General features: G+C 42.3%; 3 protein-coding genes across 3 annotated transcripts; 1 reads left to right on the top strand and 2 right to left on the bottom strand.

The window, feature by feature from the left end:
• Window positions 710-6,728, bottom strand: LOC8068207 (peroxisomal nicotinamide adenine dinucleotide carrier). The gene is made up of 12 exons (XM_002439200.2): window positions 6,552-6,728; window positions 6,321-6,413; window positions 6,126-6,224; window positions 5,959-6,033; window positions 5,500-5,630; window positions 5,154-5,208; window positions 4,091-4,246; window positions 3,586-3,654; window positions 3,393-3,500; window positions 2,261-2,329; window positions 1,309-1,363; window positions 710-1,050 (listed from the first exon to the last, which is right to left on the bottom strand). The coding sequence occupies exons 2-12, from the start codon at window positions 6,399-6,401 to the stop codon at window positions 854-856; spliced, it is 1,095 nt and encodes a 364-aa protein (XP_002439245.1). The 5' UTR covers window positions 6,402-6,413; window positions 6,552-6,728; the 3' UTR covers window positions 710-853.
• On the top strand, window positions 8,141-11,043 carry LOC8068206 (chromatin structure-remodeling complex protein BSH). The gene is made up of 11 exons (XM_002440513.2): window positions 8,141-8,300; window positions 8,430-8,518; window positions 8,620-8,714; window positions 8,814-8,885; window positions 9,014-9,061; window positions 9,145-9,228; window positions 9,635-9,673; window positions 9,843-9,925; window positions 10,087-10,149; window positions 10,331-10,420; window positions 10,639-11,043. The coding sequence occupies exons 1-11, from the start codon at window positions 8,248-8,250 to the stop codon at window positions 10,688-10,690; spliced, it is 768 nt and encodes a 255-aa protein (XP_002440558.1). The 5' UTR covers window positions 8,141-8,247; the 3' UTR covers window positions 10,691-11,043.
• LOC8068204 (chitinase 10) lies at window positions 18,862-19,919 on the bottom strand. Its single transcript, XM_002439199.2, has one exon. The coding sequence runs from the start codon at window positions 19,888-19,890 to the stop codon at window positions 19,000-19,002; it is 891 nt and encodes a 296-aa protein (XP_002439244.1). The 5' UTR covers window positions 19,891-19,919; the 3' UTR covers window positions 18,862-18,999.

Genomic DNA, 20,803 nt, shown 5'->3' with positions numbered 1-20,803 from the left:
GAGGTGTCCGTCCATCTGTTTCTGATGGTTCAGAGTTTTGGTAGCGCGCTGTGGCGGTTGGAAATCATCCTTTCAGCATTTTGCTCCCGTGGATGCCAAGCTAGACACCACAGTGGCATGCCCTTTCAAGTTTCAACGATCTCCTGTCCATCATGTCACAACGACGTACTCTGTTCGTTTGGCTCTTTACCATTACTGTAGCTATTATTTTTACTGTAGCTGCAATGTCTTTGTCACAAGTTAGCAGCCGTAGCAGCTGGATTGGCTGGCTTTAAGTCTATCAACTTCGATGACTAGTTGCGGCATTGATTTTGCAACAACAATGATCTGGACTTGCACCCACCATACAAGCTTGTCGTACCTCCGATGCATTATTACTCATCATTCAAATATCAAGCACAGACTAGGTGACAATACTCACTCCATTCCAAAATAAGTGAATTCGTATGATTCTTAGAGAAGATTTATGTTACTTGGAAGTTCATATTTACCCATATCAAAAGATATTTTAGATTGCACTTAAAAAAAACTCTAAACTATGTGAGACATACCTAGAAGCAGTCTACTTATTTCACGACAAAATTCAAATGCTAGAAATGCACTTAATTTGGGATGCTAGTTAATCCCAAAACATGTAATAACTTCCAGATGAGACCCTACATATTGAGACCCTATAACTTCCAGGGGAGATATATGACTTTTGAGAGGCTTCAAAAATTTCTCTAGTAACTAGTAAAGAATTTCATATTGATCATGAACAGGATATGTATAATGAGATCCTATATATTACAAGTTGAGGCAAAAAAAATGGGGGGCTTTTCTCCCCAAAAAAATATTGGTCATGGACATACACCTATTGTTTCTTGGATGTAGTAATAAGCATAGTCCTACTCCTTGCAACTAAAAGCACTGCTAACTTAACCAATTCCTCTTTAACCATGAATAGAACCGAGGCAGCAAAGACACTCTGTACAATCTTTGTACCCATTCCTTTGTAAAATCCATGCAGTCCTTCGTAGCGGACCATCTTTATTATCGCATCTAGTGTACCTGGTGAAAAGAGTCGGTGTAATGTTAACTTAACATCAATGAAATTAGATGTGTGACTAAAATAAATAGGATATCTTGTTTATTATCAAAGCACAATGCTTTCAGAAACTATTAACAATTTGTTCTATATCAACAGTTTTTTTCCTATGAAAACACATAAACAATGATGTCAAAGAAAGTATATCAAGAGCCTTTTTCTCGGAAAAAAAACATATCAACAATTTGTTATTAATTCGGTTGTGCAGTAGACAAAGATACCTGTGTATCTGGACATCGCATTGCTGCCAATTTCTTGTTTTGCCTGCAACCTTGACTGCAACAGTTAAGACATAATGAGTAAACAATTAAAGCACCAGTTGTCGCAAAATTCAATCTTTCACCACCCTCCACGCCCTCGAGATGGACTTGTTCTATCAGTGTCCGTAACTAGGTGGATCTAAAGCAGACCTAAGTGCCAGGCCATTTGAGTGAATTTCAATTACTGTAATATGTAAAGGCACACAATTTGAATCTAGGCACAATAGACCCAACAGTATATCAAAAATAATTACTGCTGCCATGTGGGGCCGTCACTACAGACGCCGGCCTCAGACACGAGGAGCAGACAGGGCAGCCCCCAAGGGCGCGCATGGCCTGGAAGAAACCGAGGAGGCTTAGGCAGCTGGAGGGGCTGTATTCTTTAAGGCGAAGTAATAGAGGAGATTAAGGAATTAATTATCCAGCTAGCAGTTAATGGCTGGCGCAAGTAGCAGTGGAGCTGAGCTCCTATATGTACCCCCTGTACTCGTTGAATGAAAGCAAGCAAGAAGTTTATCCCTAATTTCCCTCTCTCTGCTATTCTTGATCTCACCTCTGCTGTTGGTAGTCAGGCAAAAACCCTGGCACCCTTACCTGGTTCGAACTATGAGCTGAGAAGCCAAGGGCCGCCATCCCTGGATACCCAGGCCCTTGACATTGCGATTAGGCTACTTATATAGTATGAATCCAATCAATTCTAGGAATTTCACGAGCTCAAAAAAAAATCTAGGAATTTCACAAACATGAATGTCTCAAGATTTTCATAGGCCTTTGAATTAGGCCACTTACTTCAGTTCCAGACCAATGTATTTAAGAATAAAGTTAGCTAGAGTAATGTGCTGGTAGTCTAGAGTTAAAACTTTTCACAGAGTACGGGGTTAAAACTATTAACAAGTCTCTAAATAAAATGTACCTTGACGACTAGCAATGGATAAGTGACTACAGTAGCTCCAAGCTTTGCTATTGCACCCAATAAAAAAACCTGCTCGAGGAGGAAAGTGCAGAGGAAGACTGCATAAGTATGTATGGACATTACCATCTGCTTGTGCATTCATACTGCTAGTTTAATAGTTTGTCATTGAATTTAGAGTAGTAACAAAGAAAATATATGATCTCATTGGTGATATGGGATAGAGAAGTCATGAGCTTGTTCTTCTTTCTTGAGTATGTAGAAATGCACAGTTAAACATATGAATGCTCTGCTAGCCCTCTTATAGAAAGATTTATGAATCTTCAAGCAAAAGTAGTTACTAATGACTGAGGGTAAACCAACACGTATTAATTAGTTTAACTTGATCATTAGTCAAGCATAATTATTTCCCATAAAAATTAAATGGAACCCTAATCAGAGGTTGCAACAAATATTGCAGCGGATCCGTGTTGCCTGCTACAGGTAAAATGGTGCATGATCAAATAAAGAATTTATTTTTTTCACAACTAAGAACTGCCCTATGCATATTGAGTATATTGTGCTCTATCAACACAATAATTAATCTCAATGCTCTCCATTAGCTGGTTACCGGCTGCTCTGGACACATACCATGATTATGTACTGAGGCATTTTCCACTAAAAGTAGGATCTTATACATATGAATTAAGTTCTTTGTTTCAAGTAAAAAAGAATCATGTGGATTAGAACTTTAGAAGAGACCGAAGAGATGTTTTGGATAACAAACTAATCATAGATGTAAACAAATTTTCCCATAGTTACACTTAATTTTTCATGCTTAGACCATTCATAACTTTTCACAAGGATATACTAATGAAGAAAATCCCATAACATAATCATTTGCAATTGCTAACTGTTACAATCCCATTAAGTAGTCCACAATTGCAGAAAGTGGTTTGTAGGTAATAACAGCTATTTTGCGTGGACCATCTAATATAACATCATATGACATCATATAAAAATGAATTTTCTAGGTGCAGAATAAACAGCTAAGGTGATCAATGAGCCCAAAAAATCATGCTTTCACAAAGTCAGGCGCATGCATCATTTCATAAAGACAAGAATAATCCAGGACCTAAATCTGAAACTTATGTACCTCCATAGCAGTGAGGTTCCTTTTTGGTAGTTGCTTTCCAGAATGCTTTGACTGCAGGCGCTTTGCCAATGTTTCATAGATCATGAACTGAATCGATGGATTACATACCTGTCATTTTAAATGTTTCAAAGGTTTGGACTTGCATACATAACCCATAAACTTTGATTGTATATTTCAGAAGCAAATAACTAACCATGATTAATGTTGGAACAAGCCCTTTCCAAAATCCTCTTATACCAGACTCACGATAAACCTCCTGGATCTGTCTAAGACCGATATACATTGATAAAAATATTGTTTTGATTACTTTAAATTGTGAAGTAAAAGAAAATTAGAAGAACTTGCAACTTCAGACACCAGCTACACTTATTTTCAATCTGATTATATGAAACTTTGATTAAATTTATAATGTTCTAGGTTAACAAACTACTCCTACCAATAAGAAAGCAAATTGAAATACTACTCATTCAGGATTTTTTGCATTTTTATAGCCTCTAATTATTAAGTGTATCTATTTACTATTTCCGAACTATTAAGTGTGAAAACAACTAACACAGTGGCATCTAGCATACTTCCCAATTCTTTCTTTCAGAAGATCTGTACCATTAACCATTTCATTTCTTTACTGATTAATTTTCTGTACCAAAACAGTAAAGTTTAGGATGAAGGGGTTGCCTACTTGAAGAAAGAGTGCTAACCGCTTGAAGAGTACCATATGGACGAGGTTTTTCCGACTCCAGTTTAACCAGCCTATCCTTCAGAACTGCAACCTCCAATGAATTGGCCCTAGACATTTCTTTCAGTAAAAGCTCGCTCTTAGACTCCAATATTTTCCTTTTCGCTTGAGTATGTGTCTGGAAGACAGCCAATGATAATTACTAATTTGCTGCAGTTATTGTTCTGAGTAGTGCTGAAGCATATTGCATCAATGCAATTAAATTTAGCCACTTCATTGTCAGTAGGCTAGGTAAAAGCAGGCCCCACATGGAGTTCAGCTAATATACAAATAATGTTTTTTTTATCAAGTAACCACTTTTGCATGATTCTGGCTGGAAAAAATTTGGATATGAGTCATGGCGAATGTATTAATTGTAGTTCATAACTTCATAGTCAAGCCAATAGGCCTTAAAAAAAACTAGAAACTACGAGGCATGGAAATGCTTTGTGAAGAACAAAACAAATCACAACCAGATAGGTCCCGAACCATAAGTGTTAGCTTCTTTTCTGGAAAAAATGACAATAAAGATCTTATTTATCAGCACTGTACTTTTAAGGATTGGAGTCTCATAGTAAAATGAGACTGTAACATGTCAACAATACTGTATGTAACGTCACCTTATCATAGTTCAGCAATAAATGTCCAGCATAAAAAGCTTTACTAATATTCCTATAGCTGCTTAATAGAGAAGACTATTTCAGTCCCCTGATTTATCCTCACCCATACAACTTCCCAAATACGAACATTTTGAGACAATGGAATGTAAGCTCTTTGCCTGGCTGCGCATACAATTTCATATCTAAACAGTAGATAGGCTCATCACAAGGGATATCAGAAGCAACAGAAGTTACACAACACTGTGTGAGTACAATGAAGTGGGATGTAACAGTATCACTAATATAAGCATTCCCTGACCAGGTCAGTTGTAGCAGTTTTTCAGACAGAAGAACTCAAAACCCCTGTATGTAGATTCTCTTCTTTAGTGAACTGTGCCAGTTATCTTCTTGAAGAAAAAAGGCATTAATTAACCTAGTTTAATTTACCTGCATACGTGTCACAAGGACCCATATTGGATTGGTTAGAAGAACATTGATTGACCTGCAACAAAGAAAAGTGACCATGAGCATGCCGAAAGATCAAGATTATTAACTCATAAAATAAAACTAAGTCATACAAACTATTGAAAACTACGCTTTTTGGTACCTAAGTTACAAAATCACATAAAATCAGCACATTTGCCACAAAAGTACACACAGTAACACTAAATCCACCCATCCAATAAAATCACAGGTCTACACATAAGAAGTTCAACCAATCCACCCATCTGCTTTAATTTGTTCCACCAGTTAAACAACACAAATGCAAGAGTAGCAGTAGTAGGAAACTTACCCAGCAACAGCTGCAATACCAAGCCAAGAAAGCATCCCAACAGTACCATCCCCATGGCCCTTCTTACTACGAGCAGCTGCTATATCTTCCACCTTGTTCTTGAGGATCTGGTAGAAGTAGTAATAGATTCCCTGGAACCATGAAACCGAATGTGACTCAAAGTTCACAACTAGCACTGTCAAACTTGTTTAACTTTGACCAACTTTATAGAAAAGAGCATCAATATGTATAACATAAAATGAGTATCTTATGAAAATATATTCAATGATAAATCTAATGGTATTAATTTGGTACTATAAATCTTAGTGTTTTTTCTATAAATTTGGTCAAAGTTTTAAAATTTTGACTTCGAACAACTCTAGAAATTGCAGCTTTCGGGGACGGAGGGAGTACTCATCATCCATACACATTGCAGTTTGTAGTTATCGAAATCCAGTCAAACTAGAAGTGGAATTTAACCTGCGACGCGGCAGTGCCGATTAGAGAGGGCTTGAGACCACTGTACAACCCACCCCATCCTTCGGTTTGTATCAGCTGCAGTCACTTGATTATTCCAAAATTAATTAGGGAGAGGGCATCTGGCGCAGCCGCTACAGGAAGAAGACCTGAATCCCGCGATGAATCACCTGGAGCATCTGGAAGAGGGTGGAGGTGTGGGTGGCGCTGCCGCCGCTCCCGGCCTTCCTCTTCTTCGCTGACCTCTCCGTCTGCTGCCGGGTGTTCACCTGGGGGAACCATCGGGCGGAGCAAAAGGATAGTATTTGTCGAATTTAGAAGAGGACATAACATAGGGGCAAGAAGAGAATAGAATAGGGTGGTACGGTTTGCAGAGGGTAGGTGATGATCTGAGCGATGATGCCGCCGCCGGCGCCGGCCAGCCCGTTCACCGCTGCGCTCGACATGTTCACCCCCACCTAGCAATCAACAGGGGCGCGCCCAATATGAAAAAATCGAAGGCAGTGGACAGTCTGATAGATTTGGGTCAGATTCCTAATGCGTATATAGCTTGGGCGGTGCTTGGCTCCGCACAGCAGCAGGAATGGGCGGCGTACCTAGTGGAAACTTCGCCGGTGAAGCGCAGATGAAGAGCTCGCCCAAGCGGCGACGCTGCCGCCGCCGGCGATGAACCGAGACGTGGGTCACTGTATACACACTGGATCGAGACAGCGAGAGGGATAGCTTGGGAAGAAGACGACGTCACCGGATGGTGGTGTGTGCCTAGCCCGACCTCACGTAGATATTTTCCTCATCATCACAATGGAAATCTTTTTCGAACGAGCATCACAATTGAAAATGAGATTTTTCTTCTTTTTTTTGGCATCATCATCTTATCTAATCTAATCTAATGCAGACGCAAACCGTAAGAATTTAACGAATTTTATAGAAATTGATTTAATTTCATATGAAAACACATAATAATTCATAAATAATTCCAACTAAGGAGGACCTAGATTCTTTTGTGATAATAACACATAATGTTATTATATCTCGTAAAAAAAACATAATGTCATTATATTTATGACATTTTACAATAAAATGTCAAAGCATGGTTGTCAATGGCGCTTTAACAAGAATAAAATAAGCATAAGCATAAGGCCATTTGTTTTGAGACCATAAAGATCTTTGTTAGCTACAGATGGATGTCTTTTCTTAAAGCCTCGTTTGGCACCGTTTGAGCTTTGGTTAGTACCGGACAGTCGGCACTATACATTCTTGTTCCACATTGTAATACTGTAGCCATGGGTGAAATGGCTCTGACTCTACCTAAATTCAACTAGAAAACAAAGATGCTTGAGTAGCTGCAGATTGGATGTTCTTCTGGCTCCGTTATAATAGCTATACCTATAGTTCTGGAGTTGGAGCCACGTGGAGCTCTCGAATTGGGCTCTTAAACTTTAATGCTTAGTTTTGTGTATAAGACCATTTTGCATTTTTGCTACACTAACTCTTTCTTGATGTATAAAACCCATATTGTGGTCAAAGCAGAGACTATTATTTTCTTAAAAAAATATTAATATATCCTCTTGAACAAAATAATGGAGTTATCTTACTTTGAGAGCTGAGATAGTTTTTTACGTATAGGTATATATTGTGTATATATATATAGGGCTTCTAGCTAAATCTATTTGAAAAAGTCTACTTTATCTTCTTAAATTATCGGCATAGTCTGATTTTTCTTCATGAACTCCAAAACCAAACATCTTAACCCCTCTAAAATTTTAAAAACATTCAAATTACCTAGTTGCCTGGTTTCAACTTGTTTCTGAAAGTGTTTATTTCTCTTTTGTTTCAAAAAACCCAATAAATACTTATTAATGTTTCTAATCAACATAAAACGTTTCTAAGCTTCCAAAAAATCTCAGAAAAATCATAGAGATAGATTGGCATTTAATGAATTTGAATAAGATACTTATAGCTTGTGAAAACCATCTAGAAACTTCCAAAATTAGATTAAGTTCTTAGACAATGGGAAATAAAAAAAAAGAGAAAACCTCTACAACATTTTAATTGGTGTCCAAAAGTGTTTAAAAAACCATTCACGGCAAATAAATGTTGTCGTGAATTCGGCCCATGAAACCTCCGGCGCCCGTACATAGAAGACTTTGTTGTTGGGCCTCTAATTAGTTAGGCCCACACGCACACGGTACCCGTTATTTCGCGTTGCACGCCGGCGCAGACCGAAGCGGGGCTACGGCGACGGCGGCGGCGGCGGCGGCGGTGCACCGAGCGACGGCGAGGGGTACAGAGATGAAGACGGTCAGCCTCGGCGCCTCCAGGCCCTCCACCGTAAACTTCCGCATGTACGCCCTCTCCCTCCCTGGCTCCCTCCTAATCCCCTTACATTAGACAGACGCCTTGGATCGATTGCTGTGGGAGGAAGAGGGCGCGGGTGGCTGATTCGCTCTTCCTCTGCCTCCTCCGTGCTGCAGGCCGACGAGGGACAACCTCGTGCCCATACGCGTCGACGTCGAGGTGGACGGCCAGCGCTACAGGGACGCCTTCACCTGGAACCCGCGAGGTACCCGGCCTCCGCTTCTCGCTTCATTCATCTCCAGTTCGCGTCGCGTTTCTCGCTTCCTGCCTGGATTGACCCGCTTGCTCCTTGCGGCTTGCCGGCAGATCCCGACTCGGAGATCATTAGCTTCGCCAAGCGGACGGCCAAGGACCTCAAGCTGCCGGCCAATTTCGTTCCCCAGATGCTCCAGTCCATCCAGGTGCCTCTCTTTTCGCTTCTTTGGCTGTCCTGTCCTATCCTATCCTGCAAGGTGTTCTGCGCTGCTAATGGTCCATCGACTGTATTGTTTTTCGTGTAGGGGCAACTGGCGGAGTTCCGCTCCTACGAGGGGCAGGAGATGCAAATCAAGGAGAAGATTGTGCCTCTCAAGGTTTGTTTTATTGTTCTGGTTAATCTTTGCTCATCAGCAGGCAGTTTCTGGGCCTGTTGTATTTTTATCCTCAGATGAATGGGGCTTATGTCCTTAAGTGACAGCTTATATATATGTTGAATCCGCAGATTGACCTCCGAGTGAACAACACTGTAATTAGAGACCAGTTCTTATGGGTATGTACATGTGTGTTTGCGGTTTTCGGGAGTCCTCATGACCAGATGATTTGCTTTAATTCCCATCTACTCTTGGTGGTCAGGATATCGGCAACCTTGATAGTGACCCTGAAGAATTTGCAAGGACGCTGTGTGATGATTTGAACATCACAGATCCTGAAGTTGGGGTATGCCTTATATACTGAAGCTCTGAGTGTTCAGTGGAATGAACTGTTAATTGAACTAAAGCAACAGCTTTTATGATGATGGTTTTCCATGTCAACTGGCCACTGTTTACGCATTTCAATTCTCCCAAATTGTTATACAGGATGGATTCCCGGATGATTTTTTTCCCATGTTTTCTCTGAACTTGCATTTAACTTTATTGTACTTGCAAGTCATGTAAAACACTATTACTGTTATTGTCCTTTTTTATTATTTATGATTTTGCATGGCTGCAGAATTGTGATGGTTTAGTCATTAATTTGCTGTTATATGAATATTTCTTTCACTGCAGTTCTTTTTATGTAAAAATTGTGCATTGTTCCTGCAACTTTGTTCTATGATGACAAAGTCTTTTTGTTTGACGTGCAGCCTGCAATAGCAGTTTCCATCCGTGAGCAGCTTTATGAGGTTAGCTAATTTTCTTTCCTAACTCAGTTCACAATATTGCAATATCTTGACTTTGATGTTCCATTAGAGGCAGAACTTATAAAGTTTGTATGTGGTTCCTTCACATATATTGTTAATCTTTTGTTTTGTATAAGGCTTTTTATTGAAAAAATATATTTTGAGTTTGTAGATTGCTAGTCAGAGTGTCTCTGTTATGAGGGAGAAGCAAATGTCAAAGAAGGGAAGGCGAGCACCAGAATTTTCTTCTAATAGGTTTGTGGAAGAGTTTACTCTTTTTTTTCTTTAGAAGAAAAATGTAGGGAAACGTAGGGGGACTGCCATAAAGATGCTAATTGGCACATCCAAGCTAAATGCCATCCTTCCTATTTTGTTTCTCTATTTGTTACTAAAATTGATATGACCATATTTTGCAGTAAAGCTGTGAACAATGCAGTGGATTTGTTCAAGTATTTTGGCAGCAAAGGAAGTGTCATCCGGTACAACCTTTTTCTTCTAAAAACCTTGATTTGTTAACTATTACTATAGTTCGGTTTTGATGGTACTGATAGGGAAGTACTGACTGATAATGTTCACTTTGTGTTTGAAGTAATAGTTACTAGTTTACTGCTGTTTGGCATTGAAATCGCCTTGATTCTGCTTTTCCTTTTTGTGTATCAGGAAACGGAAAGAATGGTACCTGTATGAGCCTGTTGTCGACGTTGTAGCTAGTGAGGAAGATGGAAAAGAGGAGGTTAATAATTCTAGTAGGTGAGGATAGAGCTGGTTTTCAACATCCCATATTTAGATCAGTCAGTTTGGTACCTGTACAAGAAAAAAAAAATATTATTCAAGCCATTATTTTGTATCCCTTTTAGTTCCATGCTTGTCACAATAGGAAGAGAAAGTAACGATGCCTAAGCTGTGGTTTAATTCATGAACATTTTTACAGCTGAAGGGACAACATAACATTTATGTTTTTTTCACAGGCCAAAGAAAAGAGCAGAAGAAGAGAAAGTTGCCAGTCTTCAGTCCCTTTGATTCAGACCCAGAACTGCATTCCTGACGAGGATTGTTGAACAAGTTGCTGATTGTTCTAACCACGAAGGGTTTTCCTTCCAATCCCAGTTTGTCGTGGGATGATCGAACAAAGATGCCTGCCTGACAGTTGTCGTAGGATAGCTATGTATATGTATGCCGTGAGTGTTTCTCCCTGATGCTGTGTCGTGGTTAGTGCTGCCTGTCATCTAGTCTGAGGACACCCGTCCAGATGTTGTATACTGCTTCGGTCTTCAGTAACATATTTGCAGTTTTAGTGAAAGGTTTCTTGGTCGCCAACTCATGTTTGTGTAGGTTTGAGCGAAGATCTTGAAACATAGTTGTTTAAATCCAAATCTATATGGTGTTGCAACAAATTAATTAGCAGGCGATAAAATCTTCTATGTTCTATGTAGCACCATGGATCGTAATTAGTATCCATGAACATTTTGTTTATATGATAATATGAATAACAAATCATAGGTTTTTTTTTTTGAGAGGAAATAATAAATCATATCATAGGTAGATTCATGTGTGGTTGGAGGGTGTAATGGCCCAATTCTCAAGCTTAGCTGGCTGGGCCCGATAACCGAAGACGCTTGGGCCATCGGTTGGGCTAGAGGAGCTTGCTGCTCTTGTTTAATTATTTATACGTGGAAAAAGTCTACCTTTTCTCCCCCAATTTTCAAAAAATCTACTTTTCCTCCCTCAACTCTACAACCAAACAAATAACCTCTCTCAACTTTTTTAAACCATGCATAAAACATTAAATATAGATAAAAATAACTAATTATACAGTTTATATATAACTTAGAAGACAAATTTTTTAAACCTAATTAGTATATGATTTGATACTAATTATCAAATAAAACAAAAATATTACAGTAACCAAATCTAATTTTTCACGAACTAAACAAGCCCTTAGATGCTGTAGCTTACTCCCTTCGTCCATAAATAAATACTACACGTCTCGGTTCTCGAAGAGTCAATTTTTTTTTTAACTAAAAATATATCGAATAATATCAATATTTATATATCTATAAATAAGTATATTATGAAAATATATTTCGTACACAATCTAATGATATATATTACATATGATAAATATCAACATATTTTTACATATTTGGTAAACTTAAAAGAAAAAAGACGTGTATTTATCCGTGGACTGAAGGATTAGCAGCGAAGGAAGCAGGCACGCCGTGTGGGGTCCACTCTAGCTATCTGTAACCCCGGCCCTGCGCGTCGGCAGCGCCAGCCGCCCACGGTTTGCCGTCCGTCGCGGGAGACGTCGTATCGTAGGCGGCACCATCGATGCATGGGACGTGTCCTCTTGCTTGCTGCTGCGTGTTCCACTGGTGGTGATAGAGATGGATTCTACGCTGTCTCCCTCCCGGTCCGTTCTGTCTATATATAAAGTGAAGCACGACCACCAGCCAGAGCCGGTACCAGGGCAAGCGGAAGGAGGAAATCAGGAAGAATCCGATCCATCCAACTATCCAAGCCAAGCAAAAGCAGGACTACAGGGAGGATCATCGGCCGGAGTACTGCGTCCGTCCATCGATCGAGTTTCACCGAAGCTAGCAAAGCAGATCGAGAAGGCAGGCAGCCATGTCGGAGGGGACGGCCAACTGCGTGGACATCCTGATCGCCATCATCCTGCCACCGCTGGGTGTGTTCCTCAAGTTCGGGTGCGGGCACCAGTTCTGGATCTGCCTCCTCCTCACCTTCCTCGGCTACCTCCCCGGCATCATCTACGCCGTCTACGCCATCACCAAGCAGTAGTAGTCGTCGTCGACTTGTGTGTGTCGCTGTGTGATCCATGCATGACTAGCATTGCCTAAATGCCTAAATTAAGATATAAGTTGAGAATGTGTATTATTCTAGCCAAACTTCCATGTAATTAAAACAGAATGTATTGTGTTGAGACCCATGAATTAAGCAAGAGTAAGTTATTAATCCTCACCGCCTTGTCCAGCACCACTGCTGCTGAATGACAGCAGGACGACATCCTCACTCGATCGTCGGCATATCTTCAGTAAATCGAATCTGCCGCAACACCTCAACGCATAATAAGTGGGAGACAGAGGAACCCTCTTCCATAACCCCTGGTGCAGCAGCATGATGCTGTTCTGTTTCCAAGGGGGAAAAAAAAATGACATTTTTCAAGACATCACGAGATGACATCAACAAGGTACGTAATTAACAACAGGACGGTGAGCAGAGTATACGCAGCGGCTGCGGCTCATCAGGCAGGCGCGCGCTCGGCCAGAGCTCGATCGGCGAGCTATCTGTGCGGCTTTGCTGCGCGCACTTGTGCGAGAAAGAGGAGGGCCATGCGATCGAGCGAGGAGAGTGCAGGTGCAGCCCGTGCGCGGCCTCGCGCGTCGTTGCTCTAGCTCTACCACGCTGCCGCGGCCGCGCGCCGTGTCGTCGGCGAGCCAGCAAAGCCTTTTTTTTTTTAATCAAGCAAACCTGTATTATTAAAAGTTAATATAAGAAAACGTACAAAGACGCTTGTACTTACAATTACTCCCTCGATACCTATAAAAAAAGTCGTTTAAGACAACGATATGGTCTCTAAAACCTAACTTTAACTCGTTGTTTTTATATAAAAATATTTATCAACAAGTGGTGTATATATACTTCTATGAAAGCATTAATATTTTCAAGACAAATCTATTTATATGGTTTTTACATTTCCAAATTCAACAATTTCATGTTTTATATTCTTAATGTTTGACTTAAATTTTATCTAAAACGACTTTTTTATGGGTATAGAGGGAGTATGCCATAAAGGAATACAGAGGACATCTGCCCTACCCTACTTTCACAAAAGGCCCTTAGAAAAGTGCAAACTACAAAAGGTTCATGGACCCTTTGCAAGCATAAGATTCCAGAAAACCTTGTCACCACTCGAACACGCCACCGACCGCCACCGTTGAAGCTGAAGGGAACTCCATCACACACAAGATTTGAAATGCACCACAGAAGACACTCGTCATCAGGGATGAGTACAAAGCAACTGGTTTGTTTTATTTTTTATATTTTTGAACAAGATGTCGTGTTTTGATTGAACTAAAGGACTATGTGATGATGTAAGTACATACTCCCTCTGTCCTCATTTGAGAGTCGTTCTACCCTTCACTCAGGTACAAGCAACATTCAATGAATTTGGACCGAAGCCTTCACCTAGATACATGCATGATGCTTTGAATGGAGACAGCTAGAAGCACAGCTACAACAAGTCTGAAAAAGGGACAGAGGGAGTATGCTTTTATCGGTGGAGGGGAGCTAAAATGAACAGATATTAAATCAATTGGATCTGCTAGGGAAAGTAGATAGAATCAAAGAAAAAGGGAGGTTTAGGCTTCTAGGATCTCCATGTGTTTAACCTCATTATAGAAGCAATCTGAAAATGGAACAAAAGTCGTGCCCTTTTAGCAATGAGATTAATTGTTCAAATGTTCAAAACTTGTCATTTGGCTAGGTCTGTTTGGCGTGACTTTTATATTGTTTTTGCTATTATCTCACCCAATAATATTGGTGACTTTGTGTTAATCAATGGATGATAGTGTTAGGGTTAAATAGGAGACTAAAATGTTTGACAAGGACAAGCGCATGCTCTATGTTGGACAACTTAACTCTATGGGAATAATATTGTGCCCAACAAGTGTCAGCAAAAAAAAAACATGTTTGCAAGTAGTTTTCTAAGCGACATGTTGGCTCTGGTTTTGGGTGCGGTTGCAATTGCAACAAAGCGAAGACCAAAAGAAGTTGATGACGCTGGTTTACCGTGATTACGGTTGGTAATGTAAATTTTCACTTCCGGTGCTTGGGTCAGTGTTTTTTCTTATGCCAATCTCAATGGAGTTTTATTAAAGTTTCATGAACATTAATTATGCTAATACAGTACCATATTAATGAAGAGAAAGATGACGAGAGTTTTATGGGAGTAAAGAGACTTTCATATGGATGAAACTTTTCCAAAAACTGAATACGTTGGAAACTATAAGGTGAAATCACCACTGAAAACTGGTCTTAGTGTGGAATTGAACTTTTACTGTTTAAGCTTTATGATCTGTGATTTACTCTCTTTATCACCATGTAGTGAAGGCCGGTGGATATGCTTTATTATTTGAAAAACGGATCGCAGCCCTAGGCGATGGATGGTGGATTGGTGGGTCTCCAGTTCGTTACACCGCTTTTTGGGGCTTCACTTTTGCGTGAGCAGGAGAATGTCTGCCATGCATCTGGAGAAAAAAAAAACGATAAAGCTTATTAACTATATCCTGCCCTTATATGATTCAAATTTGGTCTAGAAATAATTGCACATCTAACTATAAGATTACCTGAATTTAGAGTTTGTTTGGATTTTTTGGATGCAAAATTTAGTTGGCTAAAGTTGAGGATTATAACTTTAGATCATTTTAGTTCACTTTTATACGATCTAAAGTTATATACGGTTAGCTAAATTTTAGACATGATTTTAGATTATCTGTTTGGAGCCTCAGAAGAGAGCTATAGTGGTTAATGGATCCTAGTCCATTGGACTTTGGGTGTGTGGTAGACGGGACACGTGGCGTGCACGTGCAGTGTGGTCGCATTCGGGCAATCGGGCCATGGCCAGCATTCCATAGCATTGCAGCCGGCCCGCCGGTATTGACTGATGAAGTGACGAGCGAGAGGGAGAAGACTAGCGGCATAAGAAATCCCAGCAGGGTCCGTAGTTGCTGTCTCTCTGACCAATCCCAGCAGTTTGATCGTTTTTGTGGTTTATGTTGTTGATTTGTTCTGATAGAAAAATACTGTTTCGTAGCTGAAAATAGCAACTTGTTTAGAGCAAGTTTAATAATACAACCCACTTACTGGCTGTAAGGTTCTTTGCAGCCTTCTCCCAGCCCACCCATACAATAGTTAGCTATTCACTATTAATACATGGTCCACTTGTCTCTCTCACAAAGTTTCTTGGTTCCTGTGCTCAGGCTGGCTGTAAGCTTACAGCCCGCTTCTCCTCTCTCTCCTCCCTTTTCTCCTCCACCTCAGCATCTAGCCAGCTTACAACCTACTATAATACTTGCCCTTAGATGGCATCGAAAATCGAAACAAGACCCAACTGTGGGTGACGATAGTGACGGCCTTGGGATAAGTTGCCGCATGCTGGTCAGCAATGGCTGCAACAATTTCTAGGAGCAAATGGACTTTCTGTTCTTTTTAAGCAAGTAGGCGCAATTCATTCCTCGCAGAAGAAAAAGAGAGTGAGGCTCAACTTTCACAGTGTAAACATGCTAATTTGTTTACCGGATATCATTGTAGAATCGTTGTTTGATGGACGTCGACGTCGGCGGCGGCGTTTTCAGGCGCTTTTCCCTTCCCTCCGTGGAAACTTCGACGAGGAGACACCCCTGAATGTTGGCGCACGGGCAATGGTTTTGTTTTTGGTTCACGGTGATGACTGTTGTATCCATTGTTTTTTTTTGCGATTATATATCCATTGGTTCATGATGACAAAAGATCATTCCGTAAAAAACTACCTTTTTGGTTTTCAAGATTTCCTGTCACATCGAATTTTGCGGCATGCATATGCATGAAACATTAAATATAGACAAAAATAAAAACTAATTACACAGTTTGCAAGAATTAAAGATATTGTGGACTAATATGATTGCTTCACTATGATAGATCGGGTTTTAAAAACCCATAGCATTACGGGTTTGGGTATTATATCTCTAGACCTATGTCCATAAACCTGTTGGATTTGGATTTTTATCCATTAACAAATCCATATTAGAGAAATTAATTCATATCCTTGTTCTAATAGAGTAAGAACACATCGGATTTCGGGTATTGTTGCCATCTTGACTACTGTAGGTGAGGTAGCTGTTATATTGACCGACGACGGATGAGGGAGAAGACTGCAGGGTGCAGAAGAGGCGACGGCGTGCACGTGCCACAGATGCAGACGTCTACTCCCAGTCCCAGCAATGTGGATGGCGATGGCGATGGCGGCGACGCGACGTGTACGTCGGCCTGTGGCCGCCTGTCAAGACGCCGACGCCCCAACTGGCTTTTGACCGGACCGTATTTGATCTGACGTCGATCAGGTAGCTCCTGCCCCAGGTCGCATTGCACGCGTCTTGGGCGGCAGCGGTGTGGCAGCGCCTGCAGCACGCACGAGCAGACGCCGGCCGAGCGAGCGAAGTCTGGCTGATGGGTGCGCCGTCCGGGCGGGCGCTGAGTCGTCCGCGTGTCCGTGGACCAAGAAGAATTAGATGCAGCCAAGGCCGCGTTGGGGTTCACCGTACCTCTAGTAATAGCTCTGAATTCCCCGGCCCCAGCTCCAGCCGCCCCACGGTGTGCATGCCATTGCTGGACGTCGTATCGGACGCGGCGGCATCCATGGATCCCACCGTCCATACCCTGCTGTCTATAAAGTGAGCCCCAAGCCATAGAAAAGGAGGAATCTGATCCCCATCCAATCCAAGCCAAGGCAGAGAAGAAGAAGAAGAGGCAGGAGATCGAGAAGGCGGCAGAGAAGCCATGTCGGCGAACTGCGTGGACATCCTGATCGCCATCATCCTGCCACCGCTGGGTGTGTTTCTCAAGTTTGGGTGCGGGCACCAGTTCTGGATCTGCCTCCTCCTCACCTTCCTCGGCTACCTCCCCGGCATCATCTACGCCGTCTACGCCATCACCAAGTAGTCGTCGTCGTCGTTGCTGCTGCTGCTGTTTGTTGATGTTCCTGCTTGCTCTTGCCGATCGATGAATATATGCCGATTCTAATACCTAGTAGCTAGTGGTATGTAGCATCGATGTACTCTTCTTAATTGTATCTCTATATGTTCATATGCCCCGTTCCAACGGATTTGTGTGTCAGTGTGTGATAAACAGTTATTAAGCTGCTACTATGTCCTCCTTGTCTCAAATTACTGCTACTGTTTGTCAGCTTATCTATCGAATCTGTCATCCATTGAGCGGTGCGTTTCTCTTATAATAAATCAGCAAACAAGACTTTTAACCATGACTCTTCAGATAAACAAACAATAATGATGATCTATCGTGGCGACGGCGACGTAACAATAATAGTATGTTCTGCTTCACCTTGTCTCTGATTGGTTGATTACCAAAATTATTTGTCATGCCAAGAATTTAGCAAGTCATAGTTTTGGCTAATTATTGGTTGGGTACCAAAACTTGCCGACGTCTCACAATTATCTTGCCAAATTTTTAGTAATTTTTTGGCTCAACTTTTGCCTTACTATAAATCTCTGACATGATAAATTTTGGTAGCCAACCAATCCCAATCAGACCCTTTATATCGTACTATTCTTACAAAACAAATTCTGCTAACTCATGCACGATTCATCCACCCACCGACCGACCGACCCAAGGCCATGCATTCGAGTTTAATAGCGCCGGTGAGAGCCGGAGCCGGGGCGTCGCAGTGCCTCCAATTTACCGTCTTCTTCTATGTTCTCTCGGTGTTCTGACACTGGATTATCATGGCTGTTGTGCCTAAATTCCAAACCAATTTCTCATCACGTGAGCTCCTGATGGGCTGTTGTGCTACTGTGAGCCTGTGCGACTGCGACCTACGCGTGATCCAACTATTTGTATTTTTATCGTTAGCCCAAACAGACGTGTGAATGGGCCAGAAATTCGAACCATATAAATTCCAGGCCCACTCATGTGGATTGAACTGGCATTGGGGCTCGGCTTATCCAAACTGACAAATTTCATGCCGTGAAACCTGAAGAAGCTCTCAAAGAAAGAAAACAAACCTGAAAGTGGAAGTCATTTGTTGCTAATTTGATCCGCGGTCTACTCTAGACTCTAGTAGTTCGTTGTCTTCTTAATGGATTGAATTGGCAAGATCAAAATGTGCACACTTGATCACACTACCAGAATCCAGCTCTTTGCCGAGTGTCTAGTGGTTTGCCGAGTATTTTTTTTCGAGCACTCCGCAAAGAGCTTCTTTGCCGAGTGCCAAAAGAAAAACACTCGGCAGCACCACAAGCTATGCCTGGCATCCAAACAGCCTACGTCCATGTACTCGATCGATCTGTCTCATGCTCCTAAGCAGGCGTGCCCTAGCTAGCTCATCGTACTTTTCACAGTGGCAACTACTAGTTAGGATTCAACTGTGCATTCCGCCTGATTTGTACATAAATAACTTGTAAGCAACCCCATCACATATATAATTATTGTACGTACGTTGGGAAAGATAAACTCAACGAGTAGTACCACACGAGTCGAAATGAAAGATAGGCAGCAGCAGCAGCAGCAGGAAGGTGATCGATCGATCAACTAAATCAAGAAGAGTAGGGCTGCTGCTGAGTACAATCCAAGTTGGGACCGACATCGACGCCGCCGAGCAGCTCGCAGTACCTCCGGAAGAAGCCGATCCGGTCGTCCACCTGCGGGACGCCAGTCTTGCCGCACTCGATGCCGCCATTGATAATGTTAGTCGTGAGCCCGAACCCCGCCGTCCTGTTCGCCGCCACATCGGCGTCGGTCGGCCGGTACCGCCCGACCATGACGTCGTGGCACGACGGCTTGGGCGACCTCGGGGTCATCCAGAACCACAGCGCCGTCTTGAACGCCACCTCGGGGTCACCGGCGACCACCTCCGGGTTGCCCAGCCCGTCGAAGCCCAGCGCCTGCCCCGCCGGCCCGTAGTTGAAGTTCCACGACAGCTGGATGGGTCCCCGGCCATGGTACGACTCGCCGGCGACGCACGGCCACTCCGTGGTGGTGTTGTCGCAGTAGTTGCTCGCCGGGCTGATCTCCTCCTTGAAGCAGAGCCCCCACGCGTAGGGACCGTCGGGTGCCGTCGCCCACCCGCCGGTGGTCTCGTGCGAGATCTGCGCCAGGAACGCCGCCACCTCGCGCTTCCGTGTGGCGGCGTCGCCGTCGCCGCCGAACGCCGGGAAACGTTCCGCGGCCCGGAGGAAGGAGGTGTAGTTGTAGAAGCCGTGCGCTGGGCAGGCCGTGTCGTCCTTGTGCTTGAACATGTCGCTGTATAGCTTCTCCGTCACGATCGACGCCACGCGGCTCTTGCTCCAGTCGTCGTCGCCGCCATGGTAGCCGAAGCCGAAGCCCGCCTCCGCCACGCCGGCGTTGGAGATGATCGAGACCGAGACCGACAAGCAGGCGGCGGCGGCCAGCAGGACGGGACGGAGGAACAACGGGAGCGCCGCCATTGCTAGCTAGGGAGCTATGCAAGCAAGCCGTGGAGTCTGTCCGAGCACTGCAGTATATATATATATATATATATATATATATATATATATATATATATATACTCTCCTCCATTACTGTACATCAGTACATGCTAGTTGACAAGGCCATGTGCATGGAAGCATCCTGGCCGTTGGGAATGGCGGAACGGAGGTGGCGGCGACATGGCTCATCTGTCTCCAGACTCACAGTTGACTTTGATCTTGTAAATTCACCTGTGACATGGAGTGCTCTCATCCTTGAAATTTGGGCAAGGTCAACGGCCGCCCTGCATGTGCTGCGTCGACAAGGCCTCGTGGGCTGCTATCGTCGATGTTTAACGTAAGAGTGGTTTGATGTAAAGCGAGATACACTAGAGAGATAAATGAGAGTGAAACTCGTTATTGACAGTAGTTCAGGCATAGTAGTTAAGGCCTTGTTTAGTTTCAAAAATTTTTGGAAAATTGACACTGTAGCACTTCGTTTGTATTTGACAAATATTGTAAAATCATAGACTAACTAGGCTCAAAAGATTCGTCTCGTCAATTTCGACCAAACTGTGCAATTAGATTCGATGTGACGGGGAATCTGAAAAATTTTGCAAAATTTTTTGGGAACTAAACAAGGCCTAAATCTACAATTTTGCCAAACAATTTTATATTTTTTTTATTACGACGTTAACATTCTATGATCTTAATCAGCAGAGTCTATGTTTGTATGATTTTTATGATTATTAGTTTATTATTACATTTTCCTACCTAAAACTCTCCTATCCTATTTAGAATCTATGATTTTAACAACCTTATAAAAGTGAAAATAATCTCACAAGTTGATGCTTTGGAACGGAGGAAGAGGGGAGAGGACATAGCGATGGCGTGGGCCGGCTCGCCAGCCTTG

This window comes from Sorghum bicolor, chromosome 9 (genome assembly GCF_000003195.3).
Source record: "Sorghum bicolor cultivar BTx623 chromosome 9, Sorghum_bicolor_NCBIv3, whole genome shotgun sequence".
NCBI classification, from domain to species: Eukaryota; Viridiplantae; Streptophyta; class Magnoliopsida; order Poales; family Poaceae; genus Sorghum; species Sorghum bicolor.
The sequence above is the reverse complement of the archived record's forward strand: the minus strand, read 5'-3'. Positions and strand labels throughout refer to the sequence as shown.

Bases quoted from the DNA above. Each gene is read 5' to 3' on its own strand.
- LOC8068207 (XM_002439200.2), bottom strand. From the start codon at position 6,401: ATGTCGAGCGCAGCGGTGAACGGGCTGGCCGGCGCCGGCGGCGGCATC. The intron at 6,034-6,125 runs GTGATTCATCGC...AAGTGACTGCAG, and splicing joins CCCTCTTCCAGATGCTCCAG to CTGATACAAACCGAAGGATG. The intron at 2,330-3,392 runs GTACATAAGTTT...CTCCTCGAGCAG, and splicing joins GGAACCTCACTGCTATGGAG to GTTTTTTTATTGGGTGCAAT.
- LOC8068206 (XM_002440513.2), top strand. From the start codon at position 8,248: ATGAAGACGGTCAGCCTCGGCGCCTCCAGGCCCTCCACCGTAAACTTC. The intron at 8,886-9,013 runs GTTTGTTTTATT...TTGAATCCGCAG, and splicing joins AGAAGATTGTGCCTCTCAAG to ATTGACCTCCGAGTGAACAA. The intron at 9,062-9,144 runs GTATGTACATGT...CTTGGTGGTCAG, and splicing joins TTAGAGACCAGTTCTTATGG to GATATCGGCAACCTTGATAG.
- LOC8068204 (XM_002439199.2), bottom strand. From the start codon at position 19,890: ATGGCGGCGCTCCCGTTGTTCCTCCGTCCCGTCCTGCTGGCCGCCGCC.